General features: G+C 41.1%; 1 protein-coding gene across 2 annotated transcripts in view; it reads right to left on the minus strand.

Annotated features, from left to right (window-relative positions):
• LOC100758500 (apoptotic protease-activating factor 1) overlaps positions 1–14,892 on the minus strand; it is a 75,346-nt gene that overhangs the window by 34,622 nt on the left and 25,832 nt on the right. For both annotated transcript variants that reach the window (XM_027392614.2, XM_035450327.1), the window contains exons 12-16: positions 12,555–12,739; positions 9,459–9,585; positions 8,311–8,436; positions 5,926–6,057; positions 1,418–1,543 (exon numbers count right to left, since the gene is read on the minus strand). In XM_027392614.2, the coding sequence (XP_027248415.1) occupies positions 1,418–1,543; positions 5,926–6,057; positions 8,311–8,436; positions 9,459–9,585; positions 12,555–12,739 (696 nt within the window). The remainder of the gene's footprint in view (positions 1–1,417; positions 1,544–5,925; positions 6,058–8,310; positions 8,437–9,458; positions 9,586–12,554; positions 12,740–14,892) is intronic.

The raw sequence follows: 14,892 nt of genomic DNA on the forward strand, positions 1-14,892 counted from the left end.
GACAGGGAGAAAGGCAGCAAAATGCCATCTTATGGGCAAGATAAGCAGCCAGTAATCACAAACTCAGACCTGCTGCAAACATCTGCACTGAATGTGCACAAGAATGGACCTGCAGGGCAATAAAATGGCTCAGTAGGTAAGAGCAAAACCTGAGGGCCTGAGCTCATTCTCTGGAATCAACTATGGAAGAAGCAGAGAAACAACTCCTGCAAGTTGTCCTCTGGCCTCATTATGTGCTGACACACACACACACACACACAAATAAATGTAACTTATTATTGTAATCCATGCTGGCAATACCCTAGCATGGACTGAGAAGAGACTCAGGGGGCCATACCCTCACTGTTCAACTATTTGATACTGATGGGGTCAGAGGAAGGAGGAAACATTGCCTTTGATCTATATCCACTGGTGACCCACAAGCATACCCACACACAAAAATACACATATACACATAACTTTAGAAAACAAAACAAAATAAAAATAAAAACAAGAGAGATCAGCCTTGCATATAATTGTCAATTTCAGTTTATCCACGTACCTTCTCTCCAAACTTTATTCTGCATAAACAGACCAAGGAGCACACCATTTTTCTTCTAGCATTTAAAACCCAAAGGCCTAGTATAGCATCCAGCACATAGTGCTTAAGATGCAATACATGCCCATTAGATTATAAATACATTAGATTATAAACCATTCAAAAATAACATGTATGTCAGAGATTCTTAGAAGCTGAAGAGGAAGGCTCTTTTCCACAGATAAATAAAAATGGGGCCGTGGCTTAGATCTAGAAACTCTGCAAAAGGCTTATGATCTGAAGGTGCGGTTCCCAGTCTTTGGCACTGATACAGGAGGTTTTAGAGCGTTAACAATGGAGGTGGGGTGGAGAGGACTAGGGGCTGGAAACATGGCTCAGCAGTTAAGAGCAGTGGCTGACCTCCCAGAGATCATGAGTTCAATTCCCAGCAACCACATGGTGGCTCACAACCATCTCTGATGGGTCCTGATGTCCTCTTCTGGCATAAAGGTGTACATGCAGATAGCACTCATGCATAAAATAAAAGGAAATTTAAATAAATTAAGGGGCTTAGAGGAAACCAAGTTAGGAAAGGGACAGTGGGACCCCAGTTCATTCCTGGCTCCCTCTTTGCTTCCAAGACACCATTAGGTAAGCAATTTCTTTCACCACACACTTCCTGCCATAGGCACTTGCCTTGGCATAGGCAGAGACAACAGGACAGATTAAAATTTCTGAAACCATAAGCAAAGATAGGCCTTTCCCTCCTATACAAGCTGTTTATCTCAGTTATTGAGTCACAGTTTTGGAACACTATTAACACCAACAGAAACATATATTCAACCCAAATCATAGGATCTCTCTAAAATTAGAACCCTCTAATGATGTGCAAATGCTTACCTTTAATGTTCCATCAGCTGAACAACTAGCCAGTACCTCGTCATCTGGTGAGAACCTGCAGTGGTTGACTGAATTTGTGTGACCAAACATGGTATTTCGACATTCTTTTTGATTCAAATCCCAGAGCTATTTGGAAAGAAAAAAGGACAAGGAGAAACTAGTTAATACTGGAGCCTGGTGTGGTAAATACACATATAGTTCCAAACTTCAAAGGCTGAAACAGAAGGGTCACTTGGATTTCAAAAGTTCTAGACCAGCCCAAGCAAGTTAAAGGAGGAAGTGGAGACTGGGAAAGTGGCTTCAGAGAAAGTGAGGGGGAGATTTGGGTCTGTATATGTGAATCAAATGTCAAAGGATAGATTCTGAAATCTATACCAAATAGGTGCTAGAGAGCATTTGCTGCTCTCCCAGAAGACCCAAGTTCAGTTCCTTCCATCCACATCGGTAGCTCACAATAGCCTGTAACTCCAGCATCAGACAATTCAGGGACCTCTTCTCTGGCTCCCATGAGCACCCACACACAATGGCACACACCAAAAATTAAAATTAATTTAAAAAGAGAAAAATTAATCTAAGCTAAATGGGGAAAGAAAACAATCATACTAAGTTCTTCCTTTTCATTTGAGCTTTTTGGTTGTAGAATGATGTTCAATTCATAGTAACACAAAGGTGTCAAATACGAAGATAAACTTTGATTAGTAACAGGGCAACCTTTGGATCAACATCTCAATCCACTATGGACTTGAAGGCCTCAGGAGGCTTTTAGTCTGAACCCTAAATTAACAGTATGGTTTAGAATCATCATATTTAATTAGATACAAAAATCAATAAGCACTATGTAAATTATATTCATACTTTTAAATGCTAGGTTACAAAAATGGTCTAAGCAAAGTGTATTATTTCTAAGACTTCCCAAACCTTGAGATAACTAACTAGACTAAAAGCTATTAATGGCCTTAAACACATCAAAACCTTCAATGATACCAGAATATAGAAACTACAGGGACTGGAAGGTCAAGTCAAATAACACTTGAGTAAACCACCCAAGAAATCAGAGTGATACAGTCCATGAGACAAGTAATTCTATTTGTCTAGTAAACCAACAGCCTGAAAAGGAAATGCAAAAAAAAAAAAAAAAAAAAAGGAGTTTTGAACAGATTTGGATTCTGATTCTCTAATAAACCCACAGCAGAAAGCATGGGTTTGAGACCACATACGAGAAAATTGACATAGGCCAGGCGTGTAACAAAATTACAGTGCTCCACTGTTAGGTGTGGACATGGCTGGCACTTAATCTAACAGTAAAGCTGAAGTATTCTGGGTGAAATGACATATATAGGATTTGTTGTAAATTGCTCTAAATAAAAAGTCAAGTGTAGGATATAGATAAAGCCTGTATGAAATAGGTCAGTGAAATCTTATTTTTATTTTTTGCAGTGCTAAGATGGAAGCTGGGGCCCTGCAAATGCCAGGGGGCACACCTTATCCTTCTGAAAAGTTGTAAAATAGTAACTGTTTGAGACACAGTTTTACTCTGTAGCCTAGGCTATAGAACCCAGGCTCCTCCTAATTCACCATCCCAAGTGCTAAGATTATAGGGCTATGTCACCATAATCAACAGCCTGAGATTTTCTAAAATGTTTTACCTACACCTCCTAAAACTCTCATGTACCATTGTAAAAATGGTATGACACTGTGGACCAAAGGTTTGAAACAAAATTAATTTTTGAAAAAATCCAAAAGAAGATAGCATCTTTCTAGAACCCCAGAATATTTAATCTACCTATATTCATCCATTTAAAGAGAATACAAGATACAATCTTTGCTTGCCCCTGCCTATACCGTATGCCTTCTGCTTGAGGTGAGAGTGGGCTCTGCTCAGATCCAACTACTGGCATCGCCCCCTTGGAACCTCCTGGGCCTGTTCCTCATGTAGTGGACCCACCCCAGCAAGACAGACCACCCTGAGTCTGGCCACACCTCAGTCTTGGCACCCACCAAATAATCCAATTAAAACATGGGGCACAGAACTAAATAGATTATTCTCAATAGAGGAGTCTAAAATGGCCGAAAGACACTTAAGAAAGTGTTCAACATCCTTAGTCATCAGGAAAATGCAACTCAAAACAACTCTGAGATACCATCTTACACAGGCCAGAATGGCTAAAACCAAAAACACCAATGACAGTCTATGCTGGAGTGGCTGTGGAGAAAGAGGAACACTCCTCCATTACTGCTGGGAGTGCAAACTTTGGAAATCAGTATGGCAGCTTCTCAGGAAAGTGGGAATCAGTCTACCTCAAGATCCAGCAATTCCACTCTCGGGCATATACACAAAGGATGCACATTCATACAAGGACATATGTTCAACTATGTTCATAGCAGCATTGTTTGTAATTGCCAGAACCTGGAAGCAACCTAGATGCCCCTCAACCAAAGAATGGATGGAGAAAATGTGGTACATTTACACAATGGAATATTACTCAGCAAAAAAAAAAAAAAAAATGAAATCTTGAAATTCGCAGGCAAATTCATGGATCTGGAAGAAAACATCCTGAGTGAAGTAACCCAATCACAGAAAGATAATCATGGTATGTACTCACCATATATGGACATTAGACATAGAGCAAAGGACTACCAGCCTACAATCCACACCGCCAGAGAAACTAGGAAACAAGGAGGACCCCAAAAGAAAAACACATGGTTCCCCGAAGAAGGGGAAAAGGACAAGAACCCCTGAGCAAAGTGGGAGCATGAGGGGAGAGTGAAGGGAAGTAGGAAAAGGAGAAGGGGAGAAGAGGAGGGTGGAGGAGAAAAGAGGGGTCAGGAAGACTGACACAGGGGAGGAATAGAGGAGAGCAAGAAAGGAGACACCTTGATAGAGGGAGCCAGTATAGGTTTAGAGACAGGTCTAGCACTAGGGAAATATTCAGGGATCCACAGGGATGACCCCAACTAAGAATCTAGGCAGTAGTGGAGAGGCTGCCTTTGATGTCCTTCCCCTATAATGAGATTGATGACTACCTTGGTTGCCATCCTAGAGCCTTCATCCAGTAGCTGGTCAAAGCAGACACAGGCACCCACAGCTAAACACTGAGCCATACTCCCGGAATCCAGTTGTAGAGAGGAAGGAGGGATGAGCAAAGGAACCAAGACTGTGCTGGAGAAACACACAGAAACAGTTGACCTGATCTAGTGAGAGCACAGAGACCCTAGTCATAAAGCTGGGGAACCAGCATTGGACCGAACCAAGCCCTCTGATGTGGGTGCCAGCTGGGATGCCTGGGCAGTCTATGGGACCTCTAACAACAGTGGAGCCAGTCTTTATCCCTAGAGCATAAATGGACTTTGGGAGCCCATTCCCTATGGAGGGATACTATTGCAGCCCAGATACACGAAAGAGAGCCTAGGCCCTCCCAGAAATGATGTGAGAGACTTTGATGATTCACCGTGTAGGGCCTCACTATCCTTGGGGAGTGAGTGGGGGGTGGGCTTGGGGGTTTCGGTACAGGCATGGGAGGATGGGAGGGCGAGGGAATGGGGGGATTGATATGTAAAATAAGATTGTTTCCAAAAAAAAAAAAAGAGGGAAAAAAGATACAATCTTCTATAACCCAAGGACTTCATATTGCCAGCACTGCAGCTACACAACAATGAACCTGAATCAAGTGGGGTGAAGTAGGACTTTCTTAAAATTAATCTACAGGGCTGAAGAGATGGCTCAGAGGTTAAGAGCACTGACTGTTCTTCCAGAGGTCCTGAGTTCAATTCCCAGCAACCACATGGTTGCTCACAACCATCCTTTATAAGATCTGGTGCCCTCTTCTGATGTGCAGATATACATGGAAGCAGAATGTTGTATACATAATAAATAAATAAAATCTTTAACAAAAAATTACATGTACAGCACGTAGGACAAGCTTCTCTTCCTCTGTGTTAGCAACTTTGAGACAAAGGAAACAAACCTGGAGCTGAGGTATCTCCTGTCATACAAAGGCAGTGTAACTGAACCACCAAAGAGGGCGGAGAGCAGAGACCTGAGAACACAGCTGACAAATCTGGAAAGCAACACGGGAACCCATGCTCATGGTAGACTTTTCAGTTATCTTATGAAACTTAGAATATGGGCATTTTTATCATTGCAACAATAACCCTGGAAGGAGCTAGGATGCAGCCCAGTGATAGAGCACCTGCTTAGCACATTATGAGGACCTGGGCCAATCCCTCACAGTAGAATGAAAAATAAATGAAATAAACATTTGGGTGCAGTGGTGGTGCACATCTATAATCCCAGCACTCGGGAGGCAGAGGCAAGCAGATATCTGTGAGTTTGAGGCCAGCCTGATCTACAAAGCGAGTTCCAGGACAGCCAGAGCTACGCAGTGAGACCCTGTCTCCAAAAAAGAGAAAAGAAGAAAACCACTTGAAAATAGAGTATATATGAGAAAATCATAGGAGAAGGTCTGTGTGTGGAGTTCATCTGTATCAGTCTCAATGCCCACACTCACTTTGAGGAAGAAGTCATTTGAACCAGTGGCCAGGAGAAGGTGATTACTTTTGTTGGTGAAATGGCAGCAATTTACTTGCTCTGAGTGCTCATCATAGGTGTGTATTAGCTTCCCAGTCGCAGAATCCCAAATCTGAAGAGAATAAATGTGGTGATATATTATTTATGATTCATTAAAACTTGCCTGAATTTTCAGAAAGCAAAGCCAGTCACAAGCTATAGAAGTCAAGCAGTGGTGACACACACCTTTAATCCCAGCAGCCATACTAGCTAGCCAGGCAGTGGTGGCACACACCTTTAATCCCAGGACTCAGGAGACAGGCAGATGGGTCTCTCTGAGTTCAAGGCCACACTGGCCTACTAAAGAGTGAAAAGTAACAGAACTCCCACCTTTGATCCCAGCACTTGGGATCACATGCCTTTAATCCCAATACTAGGGAGGTAGAGACAGGAGGATATAGCTGGGTGGAGAAAGGAGTATAAGGAGAAAGAGACAGGATCTGAGAGTGTTTTGCCCCTGAGGATAGTGGAGACAGGATTGCCATTTCAGCTTGGTAGAGGTAAGATCTACTGGCTTGACTGCTTTGTTTCTCTTATTTTCAGCTTGAATCTTGAACCTCAATACCAGTCTCTGGGTCTTTTTTTTTTTTTTTGTGTGTGTGTGTGTGTGTGTGTGTGTTACAAACAAAGAAAACAAAATGTATAAACATCTATTATTTTCAAGGGGAACACCGCAAGAATGAGCAAATGTACATCACTCTGCAGATGCTATCTCCTGTGAGGACAGACGTCCCCACTGAGCATGACACTAATGTGAATCTACTTCCTATTCTCTAAATATGGCAAAATTCTGCCTTACTTAAAAAAGTTAAGCACAAAGAGAGGCATCGTGGCATATGCCTTCAATTACTCCCAGCACTCGGGAGTCAGAGACAGGCAAATCTCCGTGAATTGCAGGCTAACCTGGTCTACACAGTGAGTCCAGGACAGTCAAGGCTACATTGTAAGACCCAATTTCAAAAACAAAAAAACAACAAATGTTAGCCACAAGATTTCCCATGTTTATATAAATGATGGCAGCACAGAAGTGGTGCCCAGGGGCTAGATCAGACTTTGTGTACCATCGGTGACACTGAAGCTCCCAACATCTAGTTCCCTATTTTTCTCTCATGCCACTTCTGCCTTTGTCAGAGCACTTAAGAGAATTATGAGAATCCCCAAGAGATTCAAAGAGTGTGTCTTTTTGAAGCTCTTTAGTGAGTATTGCTGCTTCCTTCTTTGTGTTTTCAGTCCTGAGAAACAGAAAATATTCTCTTTTACTCTGTATCATTCTGACTTTAGAACTTGGAACTGCCCAGCATGGCTAATCTCAAATCACACAAAGTAGAAGTTACAGAATAAATAACTGTTGACTGGAACACCACTGAGCCTACCAAGGAAAGAGGGAAAGGGCAGGGGATCAGGAGGAATGGAAAGTGGACAAGGGAGAGTAATGGGGGTTAGAATACAAACATAATATGGAGAATGGGAGGCAAATTATGTACATACATGAAAATTTCATAATGAAAACCAGTATGTACAGTGAATGTATGCTAATAAAAAATTTAAAAATAAGGTTTTACCAACATCTCAATTTTTGTCTAGACATCTCACTGTCCTCGTCGGTGGAATGAAAAACTTCCAAGCCAGCCTTTCTTGCCCACTCCATTTACCCAGATTCATTACTCTACAACTCTGTTGACAAAGCTTACAATAAAGTGGGACATGGTGGCATATGACTAATACCAGCACTTGGGACGCTAAAGCAGGAAGATTTTTACATGAGCTCATCACCAGCCTGGCTTACAAACTCAGACCCTGTCTCAACACTTGAAAATATAAAATAAACAGACACACACACACACACACACACACACACCCTAAAGTAAAAGGATTTGGGGTTAATGGTTAAGAGTACATAGTGCTCCTCCAAAAGATACAAGTTCAATTCCCAGCACCCACTTTAAGAGGCTGATAAGCATCTATTAACTCCAGCTCCATGGGACCAAACACCCTTTTCTGAACTCTGCAGGCATTGCATTTACATTTGTACAGACACACATGTACACATGATTAAACAAAAATAAATCTGAAAAAGAAGATGAACTGTTGCGATTTCAACTCAAGATGAAAATGTTTTCCTACCTCAATTTATTTTTATGTATGTGAGTATTTTGCCTGAATGCATGTATGTGCAAGCAGGCAGGTACACACAGTGTCCATAGCGTTTTCAAGGTGTGTGTCGGGTCCCCTGGAACTGGAGTTACAGGGGTTATGAGCTGCCATGTGGGTGCTCTGCAAAAGCAGTAAGTGCTCTTAAGACTGAGCCACTGCTCCAGCACTGTACCTTAACTTTTTTATCCACTGAGCAGGTTGCTATGTAGCTGTCATCTGAAGAGAATGCACAGCAAAGCACTTCATCTTCGTGAGCTTTGACTTCAATAAGCTTCTCTCCTGTCTCAGCTTTAAAGACCTGCGTAACAACAGTAAGATCTTTTTTACTATAAACCACTGACCTATAAGGCACCACTTATGAAAACACATCTCTGAAAGTTCTTAATCACTGTTATTTTCAAAGCAGATATGAAACTTAACAAAATAACTCAAAAATCAGAATTTGTTAAAATTCCTAAATGTAAGCATAAACAGAGAAGTATCTATTGTTAAGTGTTGCTAAATATCACTAAAAAGAAGTGGTGAAATATAGCTTCAGTTCTTGGAATTATATTGACAAATTCTAAACAATCAAATATGCTTTCTTTAGGGGCTCAAAAAAAAAAATATCAAGGCTACATGCAGATCTAGCTTAGTAGTAGAGTGATTGCCCAACATGCATAAGACCCTGAGTTCAATCCCCAGCACTGTCACGGAAAATTTTTTAAGGCCAAAATTAATATAATTAGTAATCAAGTATTACAGAAAACTCATAACTGTATATGTATTCATACAGTTATGATCTTGGAAAAATTCAAATTATTCTAAATATGAAAGCTGTACTAACTTGATTCTGTTTTCTTCAATATGCAGGTGGAGAACAAATGTTGGCAGGGGAGGGTAACTCACTCATATTTTCCAAAAGCAAAATGAGAACTAAAGCACCTTTGGAAATAATTTAGTCTAATTCCCATTTACAGTCAGAAGTCTATGTCTTAGCCTTTGATGATCTGTTTAACCAGTGTTTCTCCAGCAGAGTTCTATTTGCTGATGGTATCTGCCTGTTAAGAACTGCTGTTTTCTCATTACCCATAACTGGCAAATGGATGTACTACCAAGATTAAGAGTCCCTCAGCATCCCTGGCAAGCCTGAAACTACTAAAGACATCTATATCTTTAATGTTCTGAAGAAAGCTTCTACAAATGTTTGGAGCTTTATGTTTCTTTACTTCTGAACTGCCACTTCCCTAAATTTTAGTATTTAAGCATAACCTAATCTGCACAAGTAGGCCACACGCCTTTCCAGCTTTTTCCAGTTTTTTTCCAAGTTTTGCACCTTACCTGTAAGGTTGTATCAGCTCCACAAGAAGCTATTCTCTGGCCGTCCTGAGAAAAGCATGCGTGGTAAACAGCATCTGTGTGGGGGCGGACAACTAAGCGGGAGAGATTCTTTATAGTTTTCTTGTTTCTAAATACAAGTGAAAAACGAGAAATTCAATGACTAAGGATAAAAGCAACGTTTTATTTCATTAAGTGTCTTTTAACATGGTTGTGTTTCTCCCAATTACAAAATTCTTGAATTACTTACATGCAAATGACAGTACAGAACACCTAAAGAAAAAAGGAATCCAACAAAAGTGACATTTCTTTTTTTTTTGGTTTTTCGAGACAGTGTTTCTCTGTCAGGATAGCTTTGGAGCCTATCCTGGCATTCGCTCTGGAGACCAGGCTAGCCTCGAACTCACAGAGATCCACCTGCCTCTGCCTCCCGAGGGCTGGGATTAAAGGCATGCACCACCAACACCCGGCCAAAAGTGACATTTCTAAGAGAAACACTATCTTAAATCAAGCAACCTGGCATATGGTACAAATGTCACTGACTTAAGAGAAATCTACACAAACAAACACATGCAACTTTATATTTTCCCTTTATAAAATTTTTTTTACTTATATGTGTTTTGTCTGCATGTACATCTGAGCACTGTGTACATGCAGTGACCACAAAGGTCAGAAAACAGCATCACATCCCCTGAAACTGAAGTTACAATGGTGGTTAGCCACCATTTGGGTACAAGGAACTAAACCAGGCCCTCTGCAGCAAGTGCTCTTAGTCATGGACCCCTCTCTCCAGCACCTCTATTTTCTACTGATACAATAATGTAATATGTGTAAGCATATCTTTTTAAAAAAAAAAACACTTTTAAAATTAAAGAAAGCACTGCAGAATGAAAATCACACTACTTATGACACTCCACCCACCATTGTGATGATATACTTTTAAAATGTCTTCCTCTAACCCCACTCAATGGGGGTGGGAGGTGGGGACAGATAAAGCAATGTCATTTTCTTTCTATCTTAATTCTACAGAATGCCAACTATGACAGTAGAAGGGATATTATATTATATTATTGCCCACAAGCTCAGAGATAAAGAGTGTATATGCACTTAAAATAGGACCCATATTAGAGAAAAGCCAGACTATGAGCTTGTGTAGCAAACAATATACTTCACCAGAAGTAATAAGTAAGTACATTATGAGAATTAAAATTATGACAACCTGTAAGGACATATAAGCTACTTGCAAAGTTGGATGACTAGATTAAGAATATAATCTTTCCAGCTGAACGCAATGGCACACACTTGTAATCTCAGATACTTAGGAGCCAGTGTTCAAGCCCAGGCTGAACATCTAAACTGTCTTCAAAACAAAACAAAACCTGTCTTTCCTCTGGTCATCTACAGCTCCTCAAATCTAAGACAGTGACCTTCACAGACACAGAATACAAAGATAACATGAACAAACTACTTCTTTGAAAACTTAAACTCAAGTTTAAGCTTATGCCAATGTAAACCCTGTACAAGTGAAAAAGAAAAGGTTTCTAGCACTGATAGAAAGTGTTCTTTGGATATGGCCTGGTCCAATCTAGGTAAAGAAAAACACAGCTATAGCTGACTATGATATTCTATGATAGAGTGTCACAGCCTAGAATGTGGCTAGTGTATGGGGGAAAGAAGAAAAACACAGTAAACTAAATGTCTCAACAACTAAGGGAGAAAGTACTGAATCTCTGTCCATTTGATCAGATCAAATGTTAAGAATCCATTTAAGGGCTAGAGAGATGGCTCAGAGGTTAAGAGCACTGACTGCTCTTCCAGAGGTCCTGAGTTCAATTCCCAGCAACCACATGGTGGCTCACAACCATCCGTGATGAGATCTGGTGCCCTCTTCTGGTATGCAGATATACATGGAAGCAGAATGTTGTATACATAATAAATAAAATCTTAAAAAAAAAAAAAAAAAGAATCCATTTAAAGAGTTGGAGATATGGTTCGGTTGTTAAAGTGCTTAACACCAAGCATGGAGACCATGGTCAAGACCCCAGAATGCACACATTGCCTAGCTAAAAACACATCTTTTTAAAAAAAAAGATGAAGAATCAGGCTGAGGAAAACATATCAGCAAGATGACAGGATCCAAAGTCCATCTAAATGCTAGGTGGGCATGACAGCTCACCTACAATCCCAGCCTCAGAAGGCAGAGACAAACAGGAGATTTCTAGAGCAAGCTGCCAGCAGGATCAGCCATATCAGGGAGCCCTTGCTTTGACTGAGATACACTGCCTCAAAGGACAACCGTGGAAGATTCCTTACTTACACCTAGGTCTTCCACATCCATATGCTCACACACGCATACACACTGCACACATACTTACAAACATGTACACATTCATGGATGCACACCATATACACATAAATATGAAAAAGAAAAAGACTGGAAATGCTTTTTTTTTAAGAGCTATGGAAGAATTCAATTAAGTTCATTAAATAAAGTCTCTATGGCAAAGAAAAGTAAAGGTGACTTTATAGGCACTATCTCACTTAAATCTTCATAAAAGTAGTATTTACTGCCCGGGGAATTGGTGGCACACACCTTTAATCCCAGCCCTCAGGAGGCAGAGGCAGGTGGATCTCTGTGAGTTCGAGGCCAGCCTGGTCTCCAGAGCAAGTGTCAGGATAGGCTCCAAAGCTACACAGAGAAACCCTGTCTCAGAAAAAAAAAAAAAAAAAAAAAGTAGCATTTACCTCAAAGGGTCATTATCTCCATTTCACACATAAGAAAGTAAAGTATGCTATGTTCAAAAATCATAAAATGACAATGGTATAGTACGGAAACTCAAACCTATGTCTGTGGCTCCAAGTCTATGGTCATCACTACCACACTAGATTATAGTAGCATTTGATATTAATATTTAGAATACTCTGTCTGTCTGTTTTTAGTAACTGTAATGATGTAATTATTTTTTCCTATGTTCTCTGCAACTTTCCATCAAGCAGGAACAATTAGTGAGTTTCTAAGTAGTTAAATCTCAGAGTGTGTTTATTCACCACCAGGAAAAGAACAATTAATAATGGAGTCTGGTCTCTCCAGCAACTCACATCCACTCGAGGTAAAGCCTCCCACTATCCACCTCCTTCTTAGCCTTCAGCTTTGCTTGTTGATAAACTTCCGAAGTTTCTGGTTCACAGAGGCCCAGCTGTACAATATTGGGAAATGGCTGCCGTCCAAGAAGGTGTCCATTTAAAGATAAAAACTCTTGAAAATTCTCACAGACTGCACAGTCCTATGAACAAACTGAAATCTGTTAGACACATAGCCAGAACCTTAAAGTGAAATATTCCCTACAGGAACTAAAATATAACAGCCAACCACTAGGCAATAAATATACAGTTATACAGTGAGCATGCATTCTCTGTCTCTGCCTTCTGGCTGTTTGTTACTCAATGTCTAAGCTCATTGTCTCAACATTTCAACATGTTAGCTCATAGTTACTGCTTCAGTGCTGTGCCTACCTACATGTCTGCATGCTCCTTGCCATGATGGTCATGGACACGACTTACTGAAACTGTATGCAAGCCCCAATTAATTGCTTTATAAGTTGCCTTAGTGTCTTTTCACAGCGATAGAAAAGTACTTAAGACAGAAGTTGCTACCAGGGACTGAGGTATTACAGGATAAGCCTGCCCATACTGGTTTGGAAGAAATATGGGAAGACAATGTGCCTTTGGACTAGAAAAGCTTAACTGTCCATCCTAGTAGAAGCTTGGAAGTCAGTAGTGCTGGGAGCAGTGTGGACTATGGAGGCCCAACTCAAGAGGTTTCAGAGTGGAACAATATTAGCAACTGGGTTAGATACTATTATTGTGATATTCTGGCAAAATTCTGGCAAGCTGTTTTCTTGCCTTGTTCTATGAATCTGCCTGAGGCTAAATTGAAGAATTTTGGACTAATTTCATTGACAGAGACTCCAAGAGTAAGCAGGGCAGAAAGAAATACTGGACCCAAAAATAAACAAATATGCAGTGGTCCTCTACTGACTTTAGAATCAGAGTAAAAACCTCATTATTGGGAGCTGGAGAGATGGTTCAGTGGTTAAGAACACTAGCTGGATATACCCAAGGACATCTGTTCAACTCTGTTCATAGCAGCATTATTTGTAATAGCCAGAACGTGGAAACAACCTAGATGCCCCTCAGCTGAAGAATGGATAGAGAAAATGTGGTACATTTACACAATGGAATACTACTCAGATGGAAAAAAACAATGGAATCTTGAAATTCACAGGCAAATGGAAGGATCTAGAAGAAACCATCCTGAGCGAGGTAACCCAGTCACAAAAAGACAAACATGGTATGTACTCACTCACATATAGATTTTAGACATACAGCAAATGATTACCAGCCTACAATCCATACTGCCAGAGAAGCTAGGAAACAAGGAGGACCCTAAGAGAGACATGCATGGTCCCCCGGAGAAGGGGAAAGGGACGAGATCTCCTGAGAAAATTGGGAGCATGTGGGGAAGGGAGAATGAGCTAGGAAAAAGACAAGGGGAGAAGAGAAGGACATGAGGGAGCAGGAAGGTTGAGTGGGGAGGGGGGGAATAGAGGAGAGCAAGAAAAGAGATACCATCATAGAGGGAGCCATTATAGATTTAAAGAGAAACCTGGTACTAGGGAAATGTCCAGAGATCTACAAGGATGATATAAACTAACAATCTAAGCAATAGTGGAGAGGCTACCTTCAATGCCCTTCCCCTGATAATGAGATTGATGACTACCTTATATGCCATCCTAGAGCCTTCATCCAGTAGCTGATGGAAGCAGAAGCAGACACCAACAGCTAAACACTGAATTGAACTCCTGGAATCCAGTTGCAGAGAGGGAGGAATGATGAGCAAAGGGGTCAAGACCAGGCCAGTGAAACCCACAGAAACAGCTGACCTGAACAAGGGGGAGCTCATGGACCCCAGACGGATAGCTGGGAAACCAGCATAGGACTGATCCAGACCCCCTGAATGTGGGTGTCAGTGAGGAGGCCTCAGCAATTTATGGGGCCTCTGGCAGTAAATCAGTATTTATCCCTAGCATACGAATGGATTTTGGGAGCCCATTCCACATAGAGGGATACTCTCTCAGTCTAGAAACACGGGAATGGACCTAGGCTCTGCTCCAAATGATATGACAGACTTCAAATGATATGAAGATCCCCCATGGAAGGCCTCACCCTCCCTGGGGAGCAGAAAGGGGATGGGATAGGGAGTTCGTGGAGGGCAGGGGAGGAAGAGAGGGAGAGGGACCTGGGATTGGCAAGTAAAACAAGCTTGTTTCTGATTCAAATTTTAAAAAATAGAAAAAACAAAAACAAAACAAAAAACAAAAAACACTAGTTGGTCTTCCAGAGGACCTGAGTTCTCCCAAAACCCACATGGTGACTC

Source organism: Cricetulus griseus (genome assembly GCF_003668045.3).
Source record: "Cricetulus griseus strain 17A/GY chromosome 1 unlocalized genomic scaffold, alternate assembly CriGri-PICRH-1.0 chr1_0, whole genome shotgun sequence".
Lineage (NCBI taxonomy): Eukaryota > Metazoa > Chordata > Mammalia > Rodentia > Cricetidae > Cricetulus > Cricetulus griseus.